The sequence below is a fragment of the Carlito syrichta genome, unplaced genomic scaffold, assembly GCF_000164805.1.
Source record: "Carlito syrichta isolate Samal-C Ts95f unplaced genomic scaffold, Tarsius_syrichta-2.0.1 Scaffold315469, whole genome shotgun sequence".
Taxonomy (NCBI): Eukaryota; Metazoa; Chordata; class Mammalia; order Primates; family Tarsiidae; genus Carlito; species Carlito syrichta.
The window spans coordinates 208,284-234,499 of NW_007259565.1; the positions used below are offsets into that span (position 1 = coordinate 208,284).

The 26,216-nt window shown below is 37.0% G+C and overlaps 1 protein-coding gene across 1 annotated transcript in view; it reads left to right on the plus strand.

Moving 5' to 3' along the window:
* Window positions 1-26,216, plus strand: part of ABCB11 (ATP binding cassette subfamily B member 11) — a 96,975-nt gene that overhangs the window by 17,333 nt on the left and 53,426 nt on the right. The window contains exons 4-11 of the mRNA XM_021706338.1: window positions 880-967; window positions 2,850-2,983; window positions 5,378-5,549; window positions 7,594-7,718; window positions 13,187-13,361; window positions 18,585-18,698; window positions 20,675-20,785; window positions 23,870-23,995. Of these exons, the coding sequence (XP_021562013.1) occupies window positions 880-967; window positions 2,850-2,983; window positions 5,378-5,549; window positions 7,594-7,718; window positions 13,187-13,361; window positions 18,585-18,698; window positions 20,675-20,785; window positions 23,870-23,995 (1,045 nt within the window). The remainder of the gene's footprint in view (window positions 1-879; window positions 968-2,849; window positions 2,984-5,377; window positions 5,550-7,593; window positions 7,719-13,186; window positions 13,362-18,584; window positions 18,699-20,674; window positions 20,786-23,869; window positions 23,996-26,216) is intronic.

Here is a 26,216-nt window from a genome sequence, read left to right on the forward strand (position 1 = left end):
TAGACTTGGGGGAAGGGCTCCCTGCTTCACTACCATACTGCATATTTGTTCTATAAAGCAACTTTACCCCATGACAGGATCAGAATTGTCATCAACCAATATGTTAATTTTCTAATTATGAAGTTCCTCATTTCCTAAAAGCAATTGCAGAATATTTTTTTTCTGCCATCCCTTGCACTACCAATCCCAAGCCTGGAGCCACAGCATGGAAGTGCTACTGGGGAAAATGCCAAAGAGCTTTCTTGCTATTCCTCACAAGTGTCTTTGGCTTCAACCTTAGAAATGGTCTAAATTGTGAATGAAGCTTCATAGACTGTAGTCAGCAGAAAGATGGGGTTAATATAGTGCTTTTCTACCCCATCGGAAGATAAAAGGCACATTTTTCACAGTGTTACTCTGAGATGGAGAAGTTGAAAAGCTGGCTTAGATTCGTAGAGGCAGTAACAGTATAAACCTTCTGATGTATAGCATTGTTCTTATCAATGTCTTTTCAGACAGGCTGTCTGGCTTTTGAAACCCTTTTTTAGCTATGATTGCTCTATCATTGCGTGATGAGTAGGAGTAAAAGGGACGGAGGTGGACCAAGCCCTGGGCTACCATTTAGGGTCCCCTGGCTTCCAACAGCTGCTAGTTAATTATTTCACAGTCTTAACATCTTTGTCTGAAAAATAAAGGGGATAAGTATATTAGCTGTGATTGGTACGATGAGGCGTATTTAGGGATTTAGTTGGACCAATTACATTTTGCACAGATAAAATGTCTTGCTCATACTTAATAAAAATATGTTATACATATATTTTAAATCCCTTTGAACTCGCAAATATAATCTTTGGTAGCTCGATCCTACTTGCAAGTCTGAACATTTTTTCTCTTTTGAAGGTTGCTGGATATTGAAAATGAAATGATCAGATTCGCCAGTTACTATGCTGGAATTGCTCTTGTGGTGCTTATCACAGGATATATTCAAGTTAGTAGCTCCTCCATTTTATTTATTTATTTATTTAATATTATTTTGAGTCCAGGTCTCACTCTGTCACCCAGGCTGGAGTGCAGTGGTATGATCATGGCTCACCTCAGCCTCGACTTCCTGGCTCAGGCAATCCTTCCGCCTCAGCTTCCCTAGCAGCTGGGACTACAGGCACACACCACCCTGCACGGCTAATTTTTTAATTTATTGTAGAGACGAGGCCTCACTATGTTGCCCAGGCTGTTCTCAAATTCCTGGGCTCAAGTGGTCCTCTAACCTCAGTCTCCCAAAGTGCTAGGATTATAGGCTTGAGTCACTGCTCTCAGTCTCCTCAATTTTATTTCTAAATCAACATCTGGGCTCAAAGACAATATAATAAAATGCAAAATGTTGCCATTCTTTAAGTTATTGCAGAGATTTAAGAGCTACAGTCTATTTCCGGAGGACATGAGAGAATGGGAAGAGATTCTTCTCTCAGGTGGACAACTGGAGAATGCAAGCAGTTGTCCAGGGAGAGCTGGAAAATCAATTTATAGTTGTGATGTCCTGACAGTCCCATCCTCCCCTTCCTTATCATCTCTTCCATACCCTTATTAAGAAAGGAAAATATTTTTTTTTTTTTGAGTTGGAGTCTCACTCTGTCGCCCAGACTGGAGTGCAGTGGCCGCTCCCGGCCACCGCAGCCTCGACCTGCTGGGCTCCGGCGATCCTTCCGCCTCAGCCTTCCAAGTAGCCAAAATTACAGGCATGCGCTCCCACACCTGGCTGATTTTTTGATTTTATTGTAGAGATGAGGTCTCCCTTCCCAGGCGGGTCTCGAACCCGCGGGCTCAGGCAATCCACTCACCTCAGCCTCCCAAAGGCACAGGATTACAGGCTGAGCCACCAAGCCCGAGTAGAAAGGAAAATATTTTATTTTTATTTAAAAAAATTTTTAATTTTAAATATGTGGGGTGCAATTCAGGGTTAGGTATACAAATGTTCATTATGCAGGTACCCTTGTTGATGAGGTGTGCTCCCACTCCCCTGGCAGTTTCCCACTACTGCCAATCCCTAAGAAAGAAAAGTATTTTATCTTTTGCCTTCTTTTGTAGAAAAAATAAAGAATTCCCTCCTATTCATTCAAGAATTTCAGGCAGTATTAGTTGTAAAGAGAAATGAATTAACTTTTTTCAGTCGGGCACTGGGAGTTTTCATGATAGGCTTTCTTCTTTTAATTAGGGAAAATCTATCAGCAGATTAGATTCCCTGCCTATGACATAATTTTTGTCTTACATTTCCTGAAAAATCATGGCCTGAAAGTTAAGTGTGAATGGCCTCTCAGGGAAAAAATTCACTCAGAAGTGGCATGAGGTCAGGCACGGTCATTTGTGCCAGTAATTCTAGCAGTTTTGGGGAGTTGGAAGCGGAAGGATCACTTGAACCCAGAAGGCTGAGGCTGTGGTGAGCTGTGATTGTGACACTATACTACAGCCTGGGCAACAAAGAGTGAGTCTCTGACTCAAAAAAAAGAAAGAAAGAAAACGAAATGGCATGCAAAATAGTGATTGAAGATGTCTTATTTTTGGTGCTGTGGGCCTTCCTTTACACACAAGAAAAGAACCACTCAATAAGGTGGAGTTCAAAAGTCATGGGCCTACTTAAGAGTTTTTGCTGGATTCAAGCTCAAATCTCTGCCCAATTTTGTTCCTCTCATCTCCACTTTTAGCAACAGATGATGCCAGAACTCACAACTGAATTCCCAAGAAGAGGCATTTTGTGAATTATTTTCCTTTTTTCCCCAACTGTTACATTGAAAGAATTTTCGTCTGAAAAAAAGAGAGAAGGAATTAGTAAATATTTGTAACATTGCAATACTAAACATTCCTTTGTCTCTTTCCAGATATGCTTTTGGGTAATTGCTGGAGCTCGTCAGATACAGAAAATGAGAAAAATTTACTTTAGGAGAATAATGAGAATGGAAATAGGATGGTTTGACTGCAATTCAGTGGGAGAGCTGAATACAAGATTCTCTGAGTAAGTAACTGGTAGAAAAATATTTTATTTTATTTTATTTTTTTGAATTGGAGTTTCACTCTGTCACCCAGGCTGGAGTACAGTGACATGCTCTCGGCTACCACAGCCTCGACTTGCTGGGCTCAGTTGATCCTTCCACCTCAGCCTTCCAAGTAGCTGGAACTACAGGCACGCACCACCATGCCTGACTAATTTTTTTTTTTTATTTATTGTAGAGATGAGGCCTCACCAAGTTGCCCAGGCTGATCTCGAACGCGTGGGCTCAGGCAATCCTCTCCCCTCAGCCTTCCAAAGTGCTGGGATTATAGGCTTGAGCCACCACGCCCGGCCTAGAGCAATATTTTAAACCATGATTTTTTTTTAAATATAATAAAACACTTGCTTCTAAATTAAATAATAAATTGACAACACTTTCAGTTTTTGTCTCTCAAGTTGGGCTTTCATTGGTAACATGGCTTCCCATAAGAAATGTGCTCTCAAAATACAATCATTAAAAAATGAAAGCCAAAGTACTGCAACTTATCTTTTAGGCCTTGATTAAAATATTAGAAATTGGGGAGGGGGCTGGGAGTGGTGACTTGAGTCTGTAATCCCAGCACTTTGGGAGGCCAAGGTGAGGGGATTGCCTGAGGCTATGGGTTCAAGAACAGCCTGGGAACTTGGCAAGACCTTATCTCTACAATAAATCAAAAAATCAGCCAGGTGTGGTAAGAGACATCTGTAGTTCTGGCTACTTGGAAGGTTGAGGTGGAAGGATCACCTGAACCCAGCAGGTCAACCCTGAGTGGCCATAAGCATGCCACTGAGTTCCAGCCTGGGTGACAGAGTGAGACTCCAACTCAAAAGAAAAAAAAAAGAAATTGAGTAGGGGGCACATAACACTAATAAGGGTACTTGACCTCAAACCAGGCAAAGTGGGGACCAAAGGGAGGCCCAAACTTTACCTGTATGATGACCACTTGTATACCTAATCCTGAATTGTATCCCACATCTTTAAAATAAAATAAATTAAATATATATATATATATTATAAATTTAGGATTATAGAAGAGGGTTAAAAGTTATTTGGCATCAAAAGGAGGTATTAAGACGTGTCGCAATTTGTATATATGAATAAAAACAGTACACTAAGAAATAATTATCTTTCATATCTATGGAAACACTTCTGCACACACACAAATTTAAAAATAATCTAACAAAGATTAAAACTTTAAAAACTGGATTTAATTGCAGTTTACACCTAAATAGTAGTTTGGGTCATTAATAGCTCCCCAGAAATGCTGAATGAGAACAGTTAGAATCAGTTGAACCCTATTAAATTGAACTCTGAATCCCATAAAAGATCGTCACTGTACAGTGAAAATGAAGCAAACTGAAAGTTGGGACACGTAGATTCCAGCAGTTGCTTTATTAGTTACTTCCTGTGACCTGAAATAGATAATTAAACTTGCTAGAATACAATGGTCTAATTTCTGGGTGATATCTTGGGTCCTTTCTTACTATCAAATCCCAAACCCTATTTATTTTGTCTGGACAAGAGATCAAGGTTCTCAGGAATATAAATTGAATGTACCTATATTCAGTCAATGTTCTGCAGCACTTACCTTGCACTCATGCTCTTAAGGAACTTATAGTCTAGTAGGAGGAATAAGAAGAAATAAATAATCAGAGCGTACCCATGTAGATTGCCTATTATGTGATAGGCACTGCTCTCCACCCTTCGCATATATTAATTTAATCTTCATTACTACCCAATAGAGTAGGTTCTGTTATTATCCCCATTTTACAGATAAAGAAACCGTGACACAAAAAGACTAAATGACTTGTCCAAGAAGAGCTTGTATTCAAATTCAGAGAGTCTGGCTCCAGAAACTGAGCTTTTAACTACGGTTCTATACTGCCTATTAGCAGAATGCACTAATTGCACACACATATACACACGCACAAAGATTAATTACATTGCTATGGAACCGCAGAGAGGAAGATATTATTTCTTGGAGGATTATACAAGGGTGATGAATGCAGTGGTATGTGAATAGAACCTTGAGGATGAAAGGATTTAGCAGGTATGAAGAAGGAAAAAGGGCTCTTCAGGACAAAGGACATTAGCTTTAAGAAAGAAAGAAACAAATAAGATGGTTTCCGAAGCCCTCATCAACACCGAACACCAGTTAGAAAAGGTGGGTTAAGGAAAAACTTGGTTGGTTATAAGGAGGGCGGCTTGATAACAAACTAAGTTGCAACAAATTTCCAAGACTTGAGAGACTATTACATTACCCAAGGGCAATGGGGGTATAGAGATGGGAATGTTTAAAAAGAAAGACTGAAATTTTTCAGCAAGATATTTGAATGACCAAATTCAGTTTTAGTGACCAAAGTCTTTCTTATTTCTAGTGATATTAGTAAAATCAATGATGCCATAGCTGACCAAATGGCCCTTTTCATTCAGCGCATGACTTCAACCATCTTTGGGTTCCTCTTGGGATTTTACAAAGGTTGGAAATTGACCTTGGTAATTATTTCTGTCAGCCCTCTCATTGGTATTGGAGCAGCCATCATTGGTCTGGTAAGAATGTCTATTTGTGCCTCTCCATGGGAAGACATTCGCACTCATAAACAAGCCAAAAATGTGAAGCTTTAGTCCCTCTTCCTGAGTATGTTTAGTCAACGTGATTATCACTGTTTTGATTTATTTTGTTTGTTGTTCTGCAAATATTTGATTCAGGTTTTTTCCCCCCTAATTCATTTCTTTTTTTTTTTTTTTTGAGTTGGAGTCTCACTCCAGTCGCCCAGACTGGAGTGCAGTGGCCGCTCCCGGCCACCGCAGCCTCGACCTGCTGGGCTCCGGCGATCCTTCCGCCACAGCCTTCCAGTAGCTGGAACTACAGGCACGCGCTACCGCGCCCGGCTAATTTTTTGATTTATCGTAGCAATGAGGTCTCACCTGCCCAGGCAGGTCTCGAACCCGCGGGCTCAGGAAAATCCACGCACCTCAGCCTCCCAAAGCGCTGGTATTACAGGCTGAGCCACCAAGCCCGGCTCATTTATTTTCTTTCTTCAAACCTGTAATAAATTAATATCCACACTCAAGTGGATCATAGGCCACATTTTAACATGTTGGAGACCAAGCACACATAGCCTGGTTAACTTGGTTTTAAATGGATTTAGAGTCTAATTTCTCTTGTTATCTCAGCACCCATCTCTAACTTCTTGTGAATGTGTCACTGGTTTGGAATGTTGTCACTCTGCACTTGTCTCTTTGTGCTTTCAGGTCTGTGCATGTTTGTTCCTGTAAAATGATATAAGCAACTTCACTACGCTCAATTCAAAGATATAATATAAACACAAAGGGCAAAGATGGGCATCATATGACATAGTAGACATTACTGTGGGTTTTGTATGCTTCTGTCTGACCTTTTTATTTATGATGAGAAACACGAGGAATTGTTAGATATTTTCTAAAACACATCTTTTAGGCTGATGAGTCAGTTTAATTGAAGTGTCATGAGATAATTTAATGTGCCACTATAATAAAAACAGATATAATTCACAACGATTTCATTTTCTTGTTACTGTTCTGTCAATACATATTTTAGAAAAATTAGATGGCAAGTGTGATAAAAACTGCAATATCATCCATAATGCCCAAATGCAAATTTTAATGTTAATAAAAATAGTCTCACTTTCCTTACTGTTGCTTTTCCAATTCAAAACTTTATAAAATGTGGACTGGTGAAATAAATATATTGTTTAAAAAATGATTATTTTAATTTAATTCATATTTCAGAATTCTAATATATTTTTAAGACTGTTATTGCTAAAGGTTTAGAAAAACTATTGAAGGTAAATGCCTTAGTCTCAGTATTATATATATTTTTTTAGATTTCTGAGTTAGTTGATCTTTCACAATATTTGTTTTTTTCCTACTTCTTATTTCTTAATCTGTGCTAGTGGATTTGGGGGTTAGTTTTGATTAGTACTCAATCCAAGCCCAATTTTAGAAAAATTAACTTGTCTGCTATTAAGTACAGATGTCTTTTCATTTTCTGTTGCAAAAATCAAAACTATAGTTGAGTCTCTCCAGTTGAGTAAAAATAGTAAAATATTTACCTGAAGCTTTCTTCTCTGAAATTACTTCTCAACATTGTGCTTATTATCTATATGCTATATACCATATTCTTACTTATACTCTACCCAGTCATATGTCTGCATTGGCTTCTGGTCTTTACTTTGGTGGTTGTTTATAAATTGTGCAATGGCCTTTGGCTAATAGCAATGAACTATAACATGGTTTGTCTTGAAAACTTTATAAGTGTAATGACAAACATTTTTGTCTCAGAGAATGACATATTTGGGACTTATTCTGTGAGAGAGAGGGTTCTTGATATTGACTTTTAGTAGAGTGATTTTGGTACATTAACAACCAAACACCCCTGCATGAGGCTTAGTAGAGACCAAATTTCTTCCTCCTGTGAACAATGTTACAGTGAGAATCCAGTCTTGTGTTAAACTATGCCACATGTTTTTTCTGTTAAATGAATCACGGAATGACAGGCTGAGTTACCTAATTACCTGGCCTTCACATTTTCTTTTATTCTCTTTGATATTAGAGTGTGTCCAAATTTACAGACTATGAGTTGAAGGCTTATGCCAAAGCAGGGACGGTGGCTGATGAAGTCATTTCATCAATGCGAACAGTGGCGGCTTTTGGTGGTGAGAAAAAAGAGGTTGAAAGGTTGGTTACTTAGAATACCTGTCTCTTTCCTGAATTTTAGCTATGAACATAGTTCTCTGAATCTTACCCAGCTCATACGAAGTGGCAGATCCATGATGGTCTATGGTACTCAGGGGAGCTTTTGTTCAAGAGGTAGCTAGGCAGAGTAATTTAGATTGGTCAAAGCACTACAAGAAGTCCCAAGCCTGTAGCAATTTGTTTTTTAAAATGTTGCAGTTGGTGATTTTTAGAAAACCAACTTAGGTTAGATATTTATTTCAAACACTGGTGGTATATATGTACATATATTATACCTCAAGCCAGCCTGTCATGCTGTTTGCTGCCATTAAAGAAAACTCTATATGGGACATTACAACTGATACTACAGAAATGCAAAAGGTCATAAGAGACTATTATGAGCAATGATATGCCAATAAATTGGATAATCTAGAAGAAACTGATAAATTCTTAGAAATATGCAACCTACCAAGACTGAATCATAAAGAAATAGAAAATATGAATGGACCAATAATGAGGAGACATATTGAATCATCAGTAAAAGTCTCTCATCAAAGAAAATCCCAGGACATAATGGCTTCACTGCTGAATTCTACCAGACATTCAAAGATAAACTAGTACCAGTCCTTCTCAAATGTTTCCAAAAAATTGAAGAGGAGGGAATACTTCAAACTCATTTCACAAAACTAACATTATCCTGATACCAAAGCCAGACAAGGATACTAGAGAGAAAAAAAATTAAAGGCCAATATCCTTGATGAATGTAGATGTAAAAATCTTCAACGAGATACTAATAAACCAAATTCAATAGCACATTAAAAGGATTATTCACAAGTGGGATTTATCTCTGGGATACAAGGATAGTTTAACATAGGCATATCGATAAATGTGATATACCACATTAACAGAATGAACGACACCATATGATTATCTCAACAGATTCTAAGAAGCATTTGACAAAATTCAACATCCTTTCACGATAAAAAAAACTCTCAACAAATTAGGTATAGAAGGTATGTACTTCAACACAATAAAGGCCATATATGACAAGCCCACAGCTAACATAATACTCAACAGTGAAAATTTGAAAGCTTTTTCTCCTAAGACCAGGAACAAGACAGAAATGCCCACTCTTACCACTTGTATTCAATATAGTACTGGAAGTCCCAGCCAGAGGAATTAGGCAAGAGAAAGAAATAAAAGGCGTCTGAATCAGAAAGAAAAAAGTTAAGTTGTCTCTGCTTTAACATAAATTGTATATAGACATAATGAGATAATATTACATATAGAAAATATTGCAGACCTTGCCAAGAAATGTCAGAATTAACAACAAAAAAAAATTAGTGAAGTTTTAGTGTATAAAAATTGACATACAAAAATCAGTAGCATTTCTCTATAGTAACAAAAAACTGTCAGATAAAAAAGAAAGCAATTCAATTTATAATAGCTACAAAAAATACTTAGGATTAAATTTAACCAAGAAGGAGTAATATTTGTACACTGAAAACTATAAAACATTGATGATAGAAATTAAAAAAGACACAAACAAATGGAAAGATATTCTATGTTCATGGAATGGAAGAATTAATATTGTTAAAATGTCCATACTACCAAAGCAATCTCCAGACAATGCAATTCTTACCAAAATTCCAAATGCACTTTTCACAAAAATAAAAAACATCCTAAAATTTATATGCAACCACAAAAGATCCCAAATAGCAACAGCAATCTTGAGCAAGGAGAACAAATCCGGAGCCATCACGTTACTTGATCTCAAAATCCATTATAAAACGATATTGATCAAAACAGTATGGCTGTAGTATAAAAACTTTCACATAGACTAATGAAACAGAATAGAGAGTCCAGAAATAAGTACATGCAACTATTGACAACTGATTTTCAACAAAGATGCCAAAAACACTATGAAGAAAGGGCAGTCTCTTCAATAAATGATGTTGGGGAAACTGTAGATCCACATGCAAAAGAATGAAATTAGAGCTTTCTCTTACACTGCATTAAAATATCAACTCAAAGTGGGTAAAAGACTTCAATGTAAGACCTAAAACTGTAAACCTACTAGAAGAAGGCATGGGAAAAATCTCTTTGACAATGGCTTAGGTGATGATTTTTTAAAAATATGACCCCAAAAACACAGGCAACAAAAGCAAAAATAGATGGAATTACTTTGAACAAAAAAGCTTCAAAAAGAAAACAACAGAATGAGGAGACAAGTTATGAAATAAGAGAAAATATTTGCAAGCCATACATCTGTTGAGGAGTTAATACCCAATATATATATGAAACTTAAGCAACTTAATGGCAAGAAAACAACCTGATTTTAAAATGACCTGAGAGGTTGGGCACAGTGACTCAAACCAGCACTTTGGGAGGCTGAGGTGAGAAGTTCAGGGGTTCGAGACCAGCCTGGGCAACTTGGTGAGACCTCATCTCTTCAGTTAAAAAAAAAAAAGGATTAGCTGGGTGTGGTAGTGCTTGCCTGAGGTTCCAGCTACTTGGAAGTCTCAAGTGAAAGGATGGCCTGAGCCTAGCAGGTCCAGGCTGCCACTGCACTCCATCCTGGGTGACAGAGTGAGACTCTGACTCAAAAAAAAAAAATGACCTAAATAGACATTTCTCAAAAGAAAACAATAATTGCAACAGGTATATGAAAAGATGTCAGAATCAGTAATCATCAGAGAAACACACAAAAAAAACCACAATGAGATGTCACCTCACACCTGTAAGAATGACCGTTATGAAAAATATTGGCACATTTTGGCCATTAGGAAAAATGTTGGCAAGTGTTGGCATAGATCTGAAGAAAAGGGAGCACTGGTACGCTGTTGGTGGGAATTTAAGTTAGTTCAGGGATTGTGAAATACAGTATGAAGTTTTCTCAAAAATTGAAAATAGAACTGCCATATGATCCAGCAGTCCCACTACTGGGTATATATTCAAAGGAAATGAAGTCAGTGTGTTAAGAGATCTGCACTCCCATGTTCATCACAATGTTATTCACAATAACCAAGGTAAGGGATGAACTTAAGCACCCATCAATAGACATTTGGATGAAGAAAATTCTGATTATATATTATATATATCACATTTTCTTATTATATTATTATGTATTATATATTTTATAAATAATAGAATATTATTCAGCCTTAACAAATATGAAAATTCTGTCATTTGCAACTACATGATGAACCTGGAGGACATTACATCAAGTGAAATAAGCCAGGCAAAGAAAAATAAATACCACACGATTTCACTAAAAAAATTTAACACATAGAAGCAGAGAGCAGAATGGTGGTTACCAGGTGAGAGTGGGGGTCAGGTGGGGATTGGGGAAATGGTAGCTAAAGGATGCAGAATTTCCCCAAAGAGGAATAGTTCAAGAGATTTTAAAAATAATTATTTAATAATTATCTAATTATAATTATTTAATTCAGTCCATGGTAATCTAAAAAACTCTTATTCATACATGAGAGGCAGTTCATATATTCAAGAAATTTGCTGCACAACATAGTTACTATAGTTAATAACAATATATTGTATACTGGAAAATTGCTGAGTAGATTTTTGCCTTCTTACCACATACACACACACACACACAAAATGAGGTGATGCATATGTTAATTAGCTTGAATTAGCCATTCCACAATGTATACATACTTCAAAACATCATGTTGTATACCATAAATATATACAATTATTGTCAATAGATAATAATAATAATAATAATAATGGTAGCATGATCCAAAATGCAATTTCACGTGTTTTTATTGAACTTTTTTTTAACTAAACACATTCAGCTACATGCTCTTTATAAAGTCTGATAAGATTTCCATTTAATCAAAGAAAATTTAGTGTTGGTAAATTAAGGACCATCATTCTAGAGATGAACTCTTAATGAAAATAAAAATCCAAATGGCTAAAACAAAAATATAATTTGTATATTCTTTAATTTAGTATTTATAAAGTGCTTATTATATACTATGTACTGATTTTATGAAATAACTATCAACTGAATGGAAAATCTTTTTTTAATGTGTTGTGGATCTAGTAAGATGATATCATTCTCAATTGCTACCAAATTCATCAAATAAAAAAGATTTAAAATATCTAATTATCCTCTTTTCTTTTTTTTTTTGAGTTGGAGTCTCACTCAGTCGCCCAGACGGGAGTGCAGTGGCCGCTCCCGGTGACCGCAGCCTCGCCTGCTGGGCTCTGGTGATCCTTCCGCCTCAGCCTTCCAAGTAGCTGGAACTACAGGCGTTCACTACCATGCCCGGCTGATTTTTTGATTTATTATAGAGATGAGGTCTCGCTGCCCAGGCGAGTCTCGAGCCCGCGGGCTCAGGCAATCCACTCACCTCAGCCTTCCAAAGGGGTTTACAGGCTGAGCCTGCGGGATTACAGGCTGAGCCACCGAGCCCGGCTGTTTTCTTAATTTTATATTCAGTTTGTTCATTGGTACTGTATCAAAATATATTTTTTATATATTGATCTTGTAGCCTACAATCTACCTGAGCTATTTATTAGTTCTAAGAGATTTTTAGTGAATTATTTTAAATTTTTCCATTAAAAATCATGTCATCTGCAAATATCTTTTCTTTTTCCACTCCTTTTGGTTTGTGGAGTGAGGTCACCTTATTTCTCAAAAAAAATTTCAGTAGCATATTTCTTTCACCATGAAAGATATCTTTTATTGTTAATAAAAGAGTCTGTGTAGTGCTTTTAAAATGGCAGCAAACAGGATAGGCCTTTCAGTTTATGTCCTTTGTCAGGTTAGAAGTTTTCCATGAATTTAAATTTTGAGATATAGAAAGGCAGTTTTGGAATGCCTGAGCTATTTACAAGACAATGACCATTGTTAATGGCTAGATAATAGAATTACTAAAACCTAGTTCTTGCATTGAATTTCTACATAGTTTCAGTTATCCATGTTCCGTGACTGTGAACCTGACTCGTATGTCAAGCATAGCATCTCAGCCACAGGGCAGATAAGTGAATATATGTAGATAAGTTGGTGTACACATTAGTTCCAAGCCTGGGTAAACTAGAAATAGTCAGATAGTCTGGCCTCTTGGAATCAGTTGTATTATTTTCTGGTAGGAAACATGTCAAGTGACTCAAGGAAACAATTCAAACCCAAATAACACTAGATCTCTCATGTCCAAATATTTGAATTGAAAATTATTTTCTCTTGAAGCCCAGTTTACCCCACTCTGCAATCCAAGCAGCAATCAGGCAACTTTCTTTAGTATCATCCTTTTGAAATGTTTCATTGCCAGACTAAAACATACTTTAACTACACAGAAATTATTGTAGATTTCTCTCCATCGAGCTGCTCTGTTTGGGGTGATTTCATAATCATTTAGAATAACCACTGTGCCTGTTTTAAACATTTTAAATATCATAACAAGAGCTGCTGCTTCTGAATTGACTCAAACATTTTCTCTTCACAGATACGAGAAAAATCTTGTGTTTGCCCAGCGTTGGGGAATTAGAAAAGGGATAGTGATGGGATTCTTTACTGGATACGTGTGGTGCATCATCTTTTTTTGTTACTCACTGGCCTTCTGGTATGGTTCCAAACTCGTCTTGGAAGAAGGAGAATATACACCAGGAACCCTTGTCCAGGTGCTTTAATCTTGTTGACCTAGATATAACATTTCCCACTGTTGTTCAGAAAAATCCGTGGGTTAGACATTTGGTTTATTCCTTTAGTGTCTTTAGGTTTGGTGAGTCTATCTGCTTTTTTTTTTTTTTGAGTCAGAGTCCCACTCCATTGCCCAGGCTGGAGTGCGGTGGCATGGCCATGGCCATCCCAGCATTGACCTGCTGGACTCAGGTGATCCTTCCACCTCAGCCTTTCAAGTAGCTAGAACTACAGGCATGCGCAACCATGCATGCCTGGCTAATTTTTTGATTTTTTATTGTAGAGATGAGGTCTTGTCAAGTTGCCCAGGCTGTTCTTGAACCCATGGGCTCATGCTATCCCCTCACCTCGGCTTCCCAAAGTGCTGGGATTACAGGTTTGAGCCACCATGCCCGGCCTTATGCAGTTTTTAGTAATGACATACTGAACATTTTAATTGATAAAATTAGCAATTTAATGATTTCCAGTTAATTGAAGACTTTATAGCTGTGAAACAATGATTTTTTCTGGCTGAATCCAAAAGAAAATATGCCACAGAAATGGAAAGTCAGTGATTTCTCAGCTAAAAATCAACCGCTTATATAATTGAGCTTAATAATAGTACAGGAGATACGCTAATGGACATATTTGTGAAATGTCATGAGTTACTAAAATGTCAAGTCAATAATATCCTTAACTGAACAGATAATACAAACATATTTATTGCTTACTTGTGCTATGTGATCCCGTACCTAATGCCTTAGTTACTTTAATTTTCAGTGTCTTTTCTGTTAATTATTCAATAAGTTATTATTAAGCATCTATCATTATACCAGACCCACACAAAGTACAGGGGTTTCAACAGTGAGCAAAAGGAATGTGATTTTTTTTTTTTACCCTGATGAAATTTACAGTTTACTAGGGCAGAGAAGCAATAATTAAATAATTGGATAAGTAAATGCATAAAGACAAAAGATGACATGCTATAGAGTAGAGGACAGGGGACCTTGACAATGATAACCAAGTACAGTAGAGGACAGGGAACCTTGGCATGATAACCAAGTGTGGCTGGGGTCAGGGGAAGTTTTTCGTTCTGCTTTCTCGACCGAAACCTTTCTTCCTCAACTTATGGCCCTCTCTTGTTACAGCTAGACTTTGATCATTGGATTCTCAGCCAAATGCCACTTTCCCAGTCAGGTCTTTTTTGCTCATCCAGTGTTTTATTTTCATTTATGACACGTCATGCTTTTTCTTCAAAGCACTTGTGTGACATGGAACATTTGCATTTATTTATGCTTGTCCCCACCCCTTTCCGCCCTCACACAGTAAGATCCAAGCAGTCAGGGAAGTAATAAATGAAATATTTGTTTAGTTTTACCTAGCAGAGAGATGGGAAGTAGTTTTATATAAGATTCTTAAATAAGTGTTTTGGCTCCAAACTCTGGGTAGAACAGGCACCAATCACTTAAACAACAAAAATATCAAAATCTTGTACCAGAAATTAGGTAGCTGAAAGCTTACAATTCATGACTACTGCCTTAATATAAACACATTTCTAGGGAAAACTGGATGAGGTTCTGATTTTCAAATAGAAATGATTATCAGTGATAAAACTGTGACTTAATGATTATCAGTGGTCAAAACTACTGACTTAATTTCATTGAGTATGATAATACAGTAAGAATAGTGTTTTAAATTCAGTTCATCTTTGCCACATGAACAGCTGACATCTCTTTGAACTTTATTTAAAAAACTAAATATGTAATACATGCTAGTGTTTTGTAAACTTTAAAGAGTTAATAAAGATGGAAAATATTGCTGTTATCAATTATGATAAATTATAACTACTTCCTATGAGCTTAGATATAGTTTTGCACATTGGAAAAGCCAGTGAAAGTATTACAAGTCTGAAATTTTACTTGAAGTCCCTTATCTTTATTGATCCAATTACTCCTAGGACCTTCTGACATTTGCCAAACTAGGAATACTAACTTTAGTTCCAGTTGCTTGTATCTGCTTACTATTCAGAAAGACATGTGCTGGGAAAACTCATCCTTCCTTTCATTCCATGTTTACAAGGAGCGAACAGATATGTGTATGAATAATGGTTCAGGGGGAAAAATGAATTGTAAATTAAAAATTAATTAGTACTTTATTCTGGCTGGAAGCCCTGAATAAAAAGCCCTTTTGTAACTCTCTCTAGTGAGATTCCATTGTTATGGCTCTCATCTTTAAACTTCCTGCCCATTGTACTGTGGACTACTCTATATCTTCTGTAAATAATTTTTTTTTTCAACTGATATTTCTTGAGTACTTACTATGTGCAGACATGGCATACTATGTGTCTCTAACATTTTAATCATCAATTATTAACCTTCTACTCCTAACCTCTTTCTGTGAGCCCTTGCTTACACCTGAATAAATTTTCCTTTGGGGAGATGAGAAGCATCCTTTAACAGTATAATCTTAATTCTCATTCCTTCTGTCTCTCTGTCTCTCTGTCTCTGTCTCTGTCTCTCTCTCTCTCTCATTCTCGTGTGTGTGTGCATGTGGCTTGCTGTGAGATCTTGGCCAAACTTCTGAGCAGCAAACCATGAAGGTGGATTTGCATGAGCTGAGTTGAGTGTTTTAATTCTAAAACTAATTAACAATTAGTTAATCTGGGTACATGTTATGATACCCCAAATCATTACTGGTTACATAGTAATTTGGCATAAATGGTAATTCATACAAATGACTGTAATTAATATCACTTGTGCACAGACAAAAATGTACTCTGTGGTCTGTCATGGAAAGATGAAGGTGAACTGAATGGTGCAGAAGATTGCTCTTTCATGCCTCTCTTAAGTTTGAGGATTCATTAATTAAAAATAGTAACATTCAGTTAACAATATGTCAAGCACTCAGTGAAGTATTTAATGCTCACAACTCCATTCCATAGTTGGTGCCATTTTATTACCACTTGAGAAATTAAATGAAGGCCATGAGGTTAAGAAGTATGTACCAGGTGGCACTGGGTGGGATTTGAACTCAGGTCTCTGTCTTCAAGGTCTTACTCATTAACCACCGTTTTCCTGTCTCTACAGCTGTTTTCCAAGGGACACAAACTCCTTTTCTTCAGTGTGCCTATAGCTTGATCATTTCCTATCTCCCTGTCCCCAGGGCTACAGCATATGATGTTTGGGATGAAAAGTGATGGCTTGTTGGGATGTGTGCTAGTTTGCGATGGTATTGGGCATGTGCTTCTGTCCTGTCTCACTCATTCCTCCTCTAAGAACCTTCAGAGAGATGTTCAAGCATTTAACCCCAAACCTCTATTTAAGCCTCTGTTGAGCCAGTAGACTCCAGACCAGGCATCAGCAAAATCCAAAATACAGCTTATTGCCTGTTTTTCTTAATAATGTTTTAGTGGGATGTAGCCAATGTAAATAAAATCATTTATTTACATATTGTCTATGGCTGTTTTTGTACTATATGGAAGAGTTGAATAATTGCTTCAAAGCCCATATAGCTTGAAAAGCCTATAATATTTACTTTTTGGTCCTTTACAGAAAATGTTTGTTAACCCCTCATCTAGGTCATGTGAAAGCTTCATTTGCTGCGGTAGGAAGACCTCTGATAAGGGTAATCTTAAGCCAAATTAGATCCTGATAACTATTCTGTCTTCTCTCCTTACCACCTCCTATGGGACCTCAATTCTTTCTTCTTCTTTTTCTTCATCATCATCATCATCATTATCATTACTAAGTGACTAGCACTGAATTAATCCTCTTTACACACATTTTCTCATTTCATCCTCATAACAATCCTATGAAGAAAATGCCCCCATTATCCCTGTGGTACAGATGAAGATGTTGAGGCTTGAAAGATCAAATAATCTGCCTATAGGTGGAACCACCAGCCATAATTGAGGAAAGGGAGCAAGAAGGACAGATGAAGAAAGAATTGTTTGTCTCTGTGCATAGGCTGAGGAATCTAGAGAGAAGGTGTGACTGGGCTAGCCTACCACCTGTTGGAGCAGCCCTGGCTCTGTTAATCATCCTATGTGTGGAGTGAGAGGTTATTGAAGATGGATGGACATGGCTCAGAGGCTCCGAGACTCTCTACATCAAGCTGCTCTAGCACAAGAAAGAAAGAGAGCAGGAGGAGACTCTGGAGTAATCTGATGTGATATAACCAGTGGGAAGGGTCTGGCCTATGAAACCACCATAGGCTGGGCTCATTTGATGACCCAAGAAAGACTACTTTTGTGTAGGAGTAAATTTTTAGCTTGGCAGTAGTGTGTCGCCAATGAAATATCCTCTAAGTCAGTCACATAAGTAGGACCATTCTTTGGTTAACAGGGTAGAGAGAAAAGAGACTTACATTTCTCCTGAAGGCCAGCTTGAGGAATCACCTTAAACAGCACTGATAAAAAGAGTGTTTATTTGGTAGGACCATCTGGATGTGATCAGGTAACCTTCCCTAACATAATAAGATTGCTGTGTTGGTGAGTCAAAGGACAGCTTCCTCAGCTCTGCACAGGAATCTGGCTACTCCACCTGCCTGTAGCCAGCAACAGGTAAGGCTGGGAGCTAGGTAGAAGGACAGTCAAGAGCCCAGGTTCAAATACTGCCCTACTACTTATTACATGTTGTGACCTGGGGTAAATAAGGGAAACTCCATGCATGTCTGTTTGCTCCTTTGTCTAAAGATTAAATGAAGTAATACAGATCAAGCACTTAGAAACATACCTTTTTATTACTGCTATTATTATTGTTAGTAGTAGCAGTATAAAGCAGTATTAGTAGCAACAATAGTTATGTTAGTGTATATAGAAGAAATAGAAGCAGATTAATTTTGCATGTGTCCACCTCTAGGACAGTCAGGTTGAGCTTAGTGTCTTTATTTTTTCCAGCAAAGCTTTAACCAGAAAGTCATTATAAGGCTATTATGCAATAAATAATACTATCATATCAGTATTCTAAACCACTTTGTGTCTATATGCTGCCTTGCTTAGACCTTTTACTCTTTTCAAATTAAGTTTTGCTTTGTAATTTTCAGTAAAAAAAAAAGGAATTTTTAAATCATAACAGTGGAAAAACTAGAGATGCTTTACAGAACAAAAACAATTTTAGGTGTTTTCCAAGATTATCTCTGAGAAATCTCTAAGTTCACATATATGGCCCAAATGATAGTGAACACTATTTACATATTGATGAAAAGTACCTCTCTTTTCATTTCAGATTTTCCTCGGTGTCATAGTAGGAGCTTTAAATCTTGGCAATGCATCTCCTTGTTTGGAAGCCTTTGCAACTGGGCGTGCAGCAGCCACCAGCATTTTCGAAACAATAGATCGGGTATGAAAAAGTCAAGAGTAAACGCCATTAGCAGATGGGAGTGCAGAGGGGGTGGGGGAGATGGAGAATGAACCCCTAAGGAATTTCCCTTCAGTGTTAAAAACATAAGGATTTATCCCAAGGCCCTTAATTCAGCAATTCTTATTAAGTACTCTAATGAGCTAGTGTCGATTCTAAGAGCTGGGAGCACAGTAGTGAACTAGAACAAATAAGGCCTCTACTCCCTTACTCATGTCAGAAGACAGGCAATAAAACAGTAAGCACATTCAAAGATAAAACAGTGCCAAACAGTGATGAAGTACAATGAAGGAAATAAAATAGGTCAATATGATAACAACTGGGGTGGGAGAAGGAGTCTTTAATTGGGTGATGGCTGTGATAGTGTCTCTGAGGAGGTAGGATTTGAGAAGGAAGGGGTTGCGTGGGAAGTAAGAGAGAAAGGGTATTTCTGGAAGAGAGACTTCTGGTCTGGAAAAGGGCTGGTAAATTCAAGAAGCTGAAAGAAGTCCAGTGTGACTACACAGAGTGAGCAAGTGGCAGAGGCTGGATGTGTGTGAAAGGGCCAGATCATACAGGAATTTCAGGCCAAGTTCATAAGATTAGATTATCTTCTAAATTGGCAGTATGTCTCTACAGGCTTGAAAAGGACCTTGGTAGCCTGGCTAGGATTTTATTGCTTAATCTATTGAGGTACATTGGTAGTCAAGCTAGGGAATCCGAATTAAAGAACAGAAAAGGAAGTTGGCAATCCATTGTTCTTTCTCTCAAAAAAAGGCCCAGGACTGAGTCAGAAGCCCTGGAAATCTAGAGGTGATTTGTAGCTCTCCTGAACCATGAATATTTTTTGCCAAACAGTGGGTCTGTAACCTACCTGAGGAAACTACTCTTAATTTATATCTGTTTTATATTTTGGGCTTTTATATATTGGAGTATATAAAGATTATTGGAAACCACTTTAAAATGTTGACCCATTCAAATTCTACCACATTCTTAGGATTGGTTTATGCTCAAATGAGATGATGACTCTAAAAGGACCCTGAAATTATTACAAAAAATTAAGGCATTTAAAAATTATTGAATTATCTTTATTGGAGGCCCAAGAAAGTAGATTACACTATACCCCTAAATAGAGCTATGGTGATCATTTCTGTCACTAGTTGTGGAAGAGTGAAGAAGTTGAAACTGGAATGTTCTAGTAACAGGAGACAGCCTTATTTTGTGTGACTAACCAGAATGGTTAAGTTCTAGATTAGGTTCTCTGCTAACAACAGCAGAGGTGAAATTCAGAATATCAACTGAAAGTTGGTAGTATTTGATATCAGCATCTACAATAGGCACTCAAAGTAGAATACTACTGGATTACAGGTAGGTTGACTGCATGACCCTAGGCAAGAAATTTAAACTCTCTGAAATTCCTCCACTTCTTCAGTTGAAAAAAAGGCACATCACCCATCTAGTTAAATTATGGTAACAATTACATAAATAAAGTATATTAAAACACCTTTCACATTGCCCTCCATAATAATGCATCAGTAGTATAGTAATATATAATATTATTGCTCTTATATTATACGTTAATTATATTAATACTGTATATTATATACTAATAAATATTACTGTATTACATATCTCATTGTAATAACTCAATAAACAATAGTAATTAAATTAATTAATAAAATATCATATATTGATTTATAGTAATATATTAATATCTCATAGTACTATCTAGCTCAGTAAGTAGTAGGGATTATCAGTACTTTAAAAACATTTAAAATTTTTTTCTTTTCTTTGCCCATGATCCAAGAATATTATCACTATTATTAATGAACATTTAATGTGGAAGCAACTTATCTTTGGCATATCTCTGTAATGTTTTATCTGGTTGTTGCTCTGATTTATGAGTAAATTCAAACTAATAAATAAATAAATGTGCATCACATATGTTGTTGCTATATTCCTTGTATATTCTACCCCAGGAACCCATCATCGACTGCATGTCAGAAGACGGTTACAAATTGGATCGAATCAAGGGTGAAATTGAATTCCATAATGTGACCTTCCACTATCCTTCCAGACCAGAGGTGAAGGTGAGTGCCGGTCTTTTCCCCAGAACAATGAATATTGTCTTCTTTGATGATTCATTTCCAGAGTCCCAAATTGTTTTTTGAATCCTGACTCAGTTCCCAGGAACAGGGAATGGAGGCGTGCTTCTCTGGAAGTGTTCTCAGGTGTTGTGTCACCTCAGGCGATGCACAACATTCCTTTGTGGTAACCATACTGTGCAAATCTGTCTGGCTGGGACACAGTCTGTCAGCACGTTCAGGTTAAGTGAACTGTATGATGCTCTGTTGACATGACTAGCAGGTCCTGTCATTCTAAGCACGTGCTAGAATGGCAAGACAATCAGAACAATCAAGACATACAGCTTCAGCACCACCTCCAAAGAGACTGCAGGAAGTGGAGCGTACTGAGGGTAGGGTATGAAGTGGCAAAGGAAAGCTGCTGTCTTTGTAGGTTTTTATTTCCTATGTGTAAATTCATGAGGGTCACTGGATTAGTCCTTATAGGAAAGTACCTTTACCATATTATGCTCATGTGTCTTGTACTAGGTGATTAATGAGGGAACATACTGAAGAAAATTTAGTTTCTTGTCTTTAAATTATCTTTAAAGGAAATTTACCCTACAGGAAAATTAAGATCTACTCCCCCTGAATAAATTGTCTTTAAAATGAGAATTATTCTTCATTTTTAACAGGGTACTTCTAGCCACTCTTTCTTAATAATATCTCCGTTATTGCCACAGAATTAATTCCCATCTTGTTAGCATAACTTTAAATTTTTTTCTTTTTTTTTTTTTAGAGACAAGTTCTTCCTTTGTCCTGCAGGTTGGAGTACAGTGGCATAATCATAGCTCACTGTAACTTCAAACTCCTTGGCTCAAGTGACTCTCCCACCTCAGCCTCCCAAGGTGCTGGGACTATAGGCATAACTTAACTGTTAACATAGCTTAATTTTGGCACTATATATCTATAATATATGCACACATGTATATATTTAGATACACATACACACATATATATACCCATAAAGAGAGAGGCAAACATACACATATATACACGTAAAGAAAGAGATATAGGTAAACATATAATATAGGTAAATATATTATATAATACTTATGATATATAATATATAAATATATGATATGTAAATATTTATTTATATACATATTTACGTATATTTTATATCTATATGTAGACACCTATATTATAGTAATGTCCTATGTTATAATAATGTAGTAAATATATCTATAAACATATACAATAAATACATAAGTACATTATAAATCTGTATCTATATTTACCTATATTATAAACATAAATATATAAACATAAGCAAATATATATATTCAGATATATATTTAAAGTATATTTTTATCATTAGCTATTACATATGTACTTAAACACCAAATGTCATAATGTATGTAAAAGTGCTTTGCACAAATTACAAGGTAGCACCTGCATACCATTTTTGAATGGATGAATAAAATTTTCTTTATAGTAGTTCATCATAGCTGTTCAATAAATACTGGTTGACTTGGAACACATTTGTTTCATTTCTGCTTTATTTTTTTTATCTCCAATGGCAATAGTTTGTTTTAATAAAATCTTCTTGGCCAGGCGCGGTGGCTCAACCTGTAATTCCAGCACTTTGGGAGGCCAAGCCAAGAGGATTGCCTGAGTCCAGGGGTTTGAGACCAGCCTGGGCAACTTGGTGAGACCTCGTCTCTACTATAAATCACAAAAACTAGCTGAGTGTGGTGGCATGCATCTGTAGTTCCAGCTACTTGTAAGGCCGAGGCGGAAGGATTACCTAAGCTCAGCAGGTCAAGGCTGTGGTGGCCGTGAGCGTGCCACTGCATCCACTCCAGCCTGGGCGACAAGAGTGAGACTCTAACTCAAAAAAAAAAAAATAAGAACGAAAACAAAAAACAAACAAAAAAAACTTCTCAGTTAAACCCATAAATATTCTTCATTCATAGCATGAGTATGTATTTAATCTTGCTGGGTACTGCCTTGTATTGGACTATGAGGATAAAAAAGTACCCTTGATGCTTGCCTGCTCTGGGAAGCTTACTGTCCAATACAGGCCAATAAGTGGAAATGTATTTGCAAGCTTGATTCTCTAGTATGAAGTGAAAAACAAGTGAGGTTTTGTCACACAGAGGACCCTGAGCCACCTTTTTCATATTCAGTACAAAAATCACCTCTTAATTGGTGAAAATATCTGGCAGATAGCTATGAATTATCTTCTTGTTCTTTCCTCCTGAGACCTACTAGCACTCAGTCTCTACTTAGCAAACACACCGTGAGCGTTTATAAATTAGGTAAATTTATTCAAATGATATGATCATACACCATACATGCAATGACAGCTAAAAACCTGCAAATTGGTTCATTGCTAATTTGTGATACAATTCATATTATATTTCTAACTTAATGGACTTTTTAAAAATTTAACTAATTGGTACAGTCTCCTTATCCTAGTATGCCAGAAGTGTTTTAAGTTAAATTTTGGAACACAATTTTTTTTGCGTCAGGGACTCACTCTGTCACCCAGACTGGAGAGCAGTGACATGATCACAACTCACTGCAACCTCGATCTCTAAGGCTTCCTCCTCAGCCTCCCTAGTAGCTGGTACTACGGGTGTATTGCCACCAGGCCTGGCAAATTTTTTGATTTTTTGTAGAGATAAGGACTTGCTATGTTGCCCATGCCTCAAACTCCTGGGCTCAAGCTATCCTCACGCCTCGGTCTCCCAAAGTGCTGTGATTACAGGCATGAGTCACCATGTCTGGCCTAAATTTTGGAACCTAATTTTAAAAGTTAACTTGGTTTATTTACTTTACCTGTGCTAACATGCATCATTTTTATTTCTTTGCTGTAGTTATCAGTTAAATAAGTAAGTAATGTGCTAAATGTCAGAACCTTATCCTAGGCACTATTTCCTTTTGTTGGTTACTGATGGATATCTATGGATATTGCTTTGAGGGGCACATGTGGACACACATGCATATGTAGAGTATCCACACGAAGCATCTGCACTTGTAGCCTAATTGCTTGATTTGGTGCACAGTGACAATTTCAACTTTGTTGTTTTCTTTCCTCTCCAGATTTTAAATAATCTCAGCATGATCATTAAGCCAGGAGAAATGACAACTCTGGTAGGACCCAGTGGAGCTGGGAAAAGTACAGCACTGCAGCTCATTCAGCGATTCTATGACCCCTCTGAAGGCATGGTGTGTGTCTTTCAGAAACTTCTCGATACCTGGGGACAGGAGAGTGCAAATGGCCACATTCTGGTCAAAGGGCAAAGGCCTAACATATACTGAGACTGTCACACATAGTTGACTGCACACATAGTTGATTTAATGATTGGTTACTGAACTGATGGGAAAAACTACCTGCATGGTAACTGTACGATAAATAACCAGTCAATTCTATTTGCTGTGTAATGTAACCAAGTGCGCAGATACAGTCATGTGTGGCATAATGATATTTGGGTAAACAGCAGACTACATATACAATGATGGTTCCATAAGATTTTAATGGAGCATATATAGAAACCTAATATAAGGTAATTGATATTAGCATTGCAGATCAAGTAGGAGGAATGATTGATAATGATGGTGCTGGGACATTTGGTTTTCTATATGAAAAAATATAAATAAATATATGTGTATATATACATATAGATATACATATAGATATATCTATACATATATGTATATATGTGTGTGTATACATTGTATATATATAATTACACACATACCATCTAGGTTTGTGTAAGAACACTCTGTGATGTTTGCACAATAAAATTGCCTAACGATGCATTTCCCAGAACGTGTCTAGCGGTTAAGTGATGCATGGCTGTATACTCAAAATGGTATTGCTGCCTCTTCAGTGAATTATCTATTCTACTTCTTTCTTTGTATTATAACAAAATCATTATCGTTTCCTTAAGTTCCCCAAACACTAAGTATAGGAAAGCTAACAGGGCTAGAAATTTACAGAGAACAACCCTTGATTACTGCTTTGAGAAGTAGGGGTTGTGTTGTCTTTTTTAATGACATAATTTTATAGACTTAGTTACATTTTCCTTGTGTTTGTAAACAGAGATAAAACTAAGAAAATTAATATTAATAATTGCCACTTATTTATTACATATTATATGTCATATACTTTATCAAAATGATTACTTCATGTCACAATGACCCCCAAAGGTGCATATGCCCATTTGACAAATGAGGAAGCAGTGAGTCAGAGAGATGGAGATTTGTCTTGTGTCATTCAACTAGTAAGTGACCAAGCCAGGATTTGAATGTGGGTGCCAAAGCCCACACTCTTTTCACTATATCTCAGAATCATTATTGTCAGCAACTCCATGATGCCTTGAGATAGAATGGTTTGTCTATTAAATGGCTTCAGTGAAATGAATGCTCTATCATGCATATAACGTTTCACTGACATGGCAAACACAACAATTCTCATTTTTCATGGATGTGTAATCTCTGATTGGGATTCTTTACTATATACCAACATAATAGCACTCTGAAAATATATAAATTATGATTTCTTGATGCAAGATTTTTACATTTTTGCTAATAGTAATTTTTATTTGCTCCCAATTAAAGTTTCAATTATTCTTGAACAGCAAAGTATTATTTGATTGACTCTGGCCAAAGACTAAGCCTTACTATAAAGCATATATACAAGATAAGCCATGTTGCCATAACAATGTTTGGACCAACAACAGACTGCAAATATGATGGTGGTTCCATGAGATTTCAATGGAGTAGATATAGAAGCCTAATATAAGGCACTTGATATTAGCATTGCCGATAAAAAAAACCATTGCTTATTTTTATTGTATCTTTTGAGTCATTTTTTGGTTACAAGTAAAAAAATAATAAAAATAACATTCCATTCTTTTCTGTTCACTCATTCCTGGGTCAACAGTGTTAAGTGACCTTTATTTACATCTTTGTGTTTCTTTTTTTTTTTTTTTTTTTTTGAGTTGGAGTCTCACTCTGTCGCCCAGACTGGAATGCAGTGGCCGCTCCCAGCCACCGCAGCCTCGACCCGCTGGGCTCCGGCGATCCTTCCGCCTCAGCCTTCCGAGTAGCCGGAATTACAGGCGTGAGCTACCACGCCCGGCTGATTTTTTGATTTATTGTAGAGATGAGGTCTCGCCTGCCCAGGCGGGTCTCGAACCCGCAGGCTCAGGCAATCCACTCACCTCAGCCTCCCAAAGGCACGGGGTTACAGGTTGAGCCACCGAGCCCGGCTCATCTCTGTGTTTCTACAATGAATTGTCCTGTAGCTTTACTTGATTTCAATGACATATTGTCATCTTTATGTAAACAACCACATTTCAAGAGGTATATTTCTGTCGTAGTCTTGTTGTTCTCTCTTTTTCTCCCCATTGGTCAAGTACAACATATTATTATGATTCAGAAC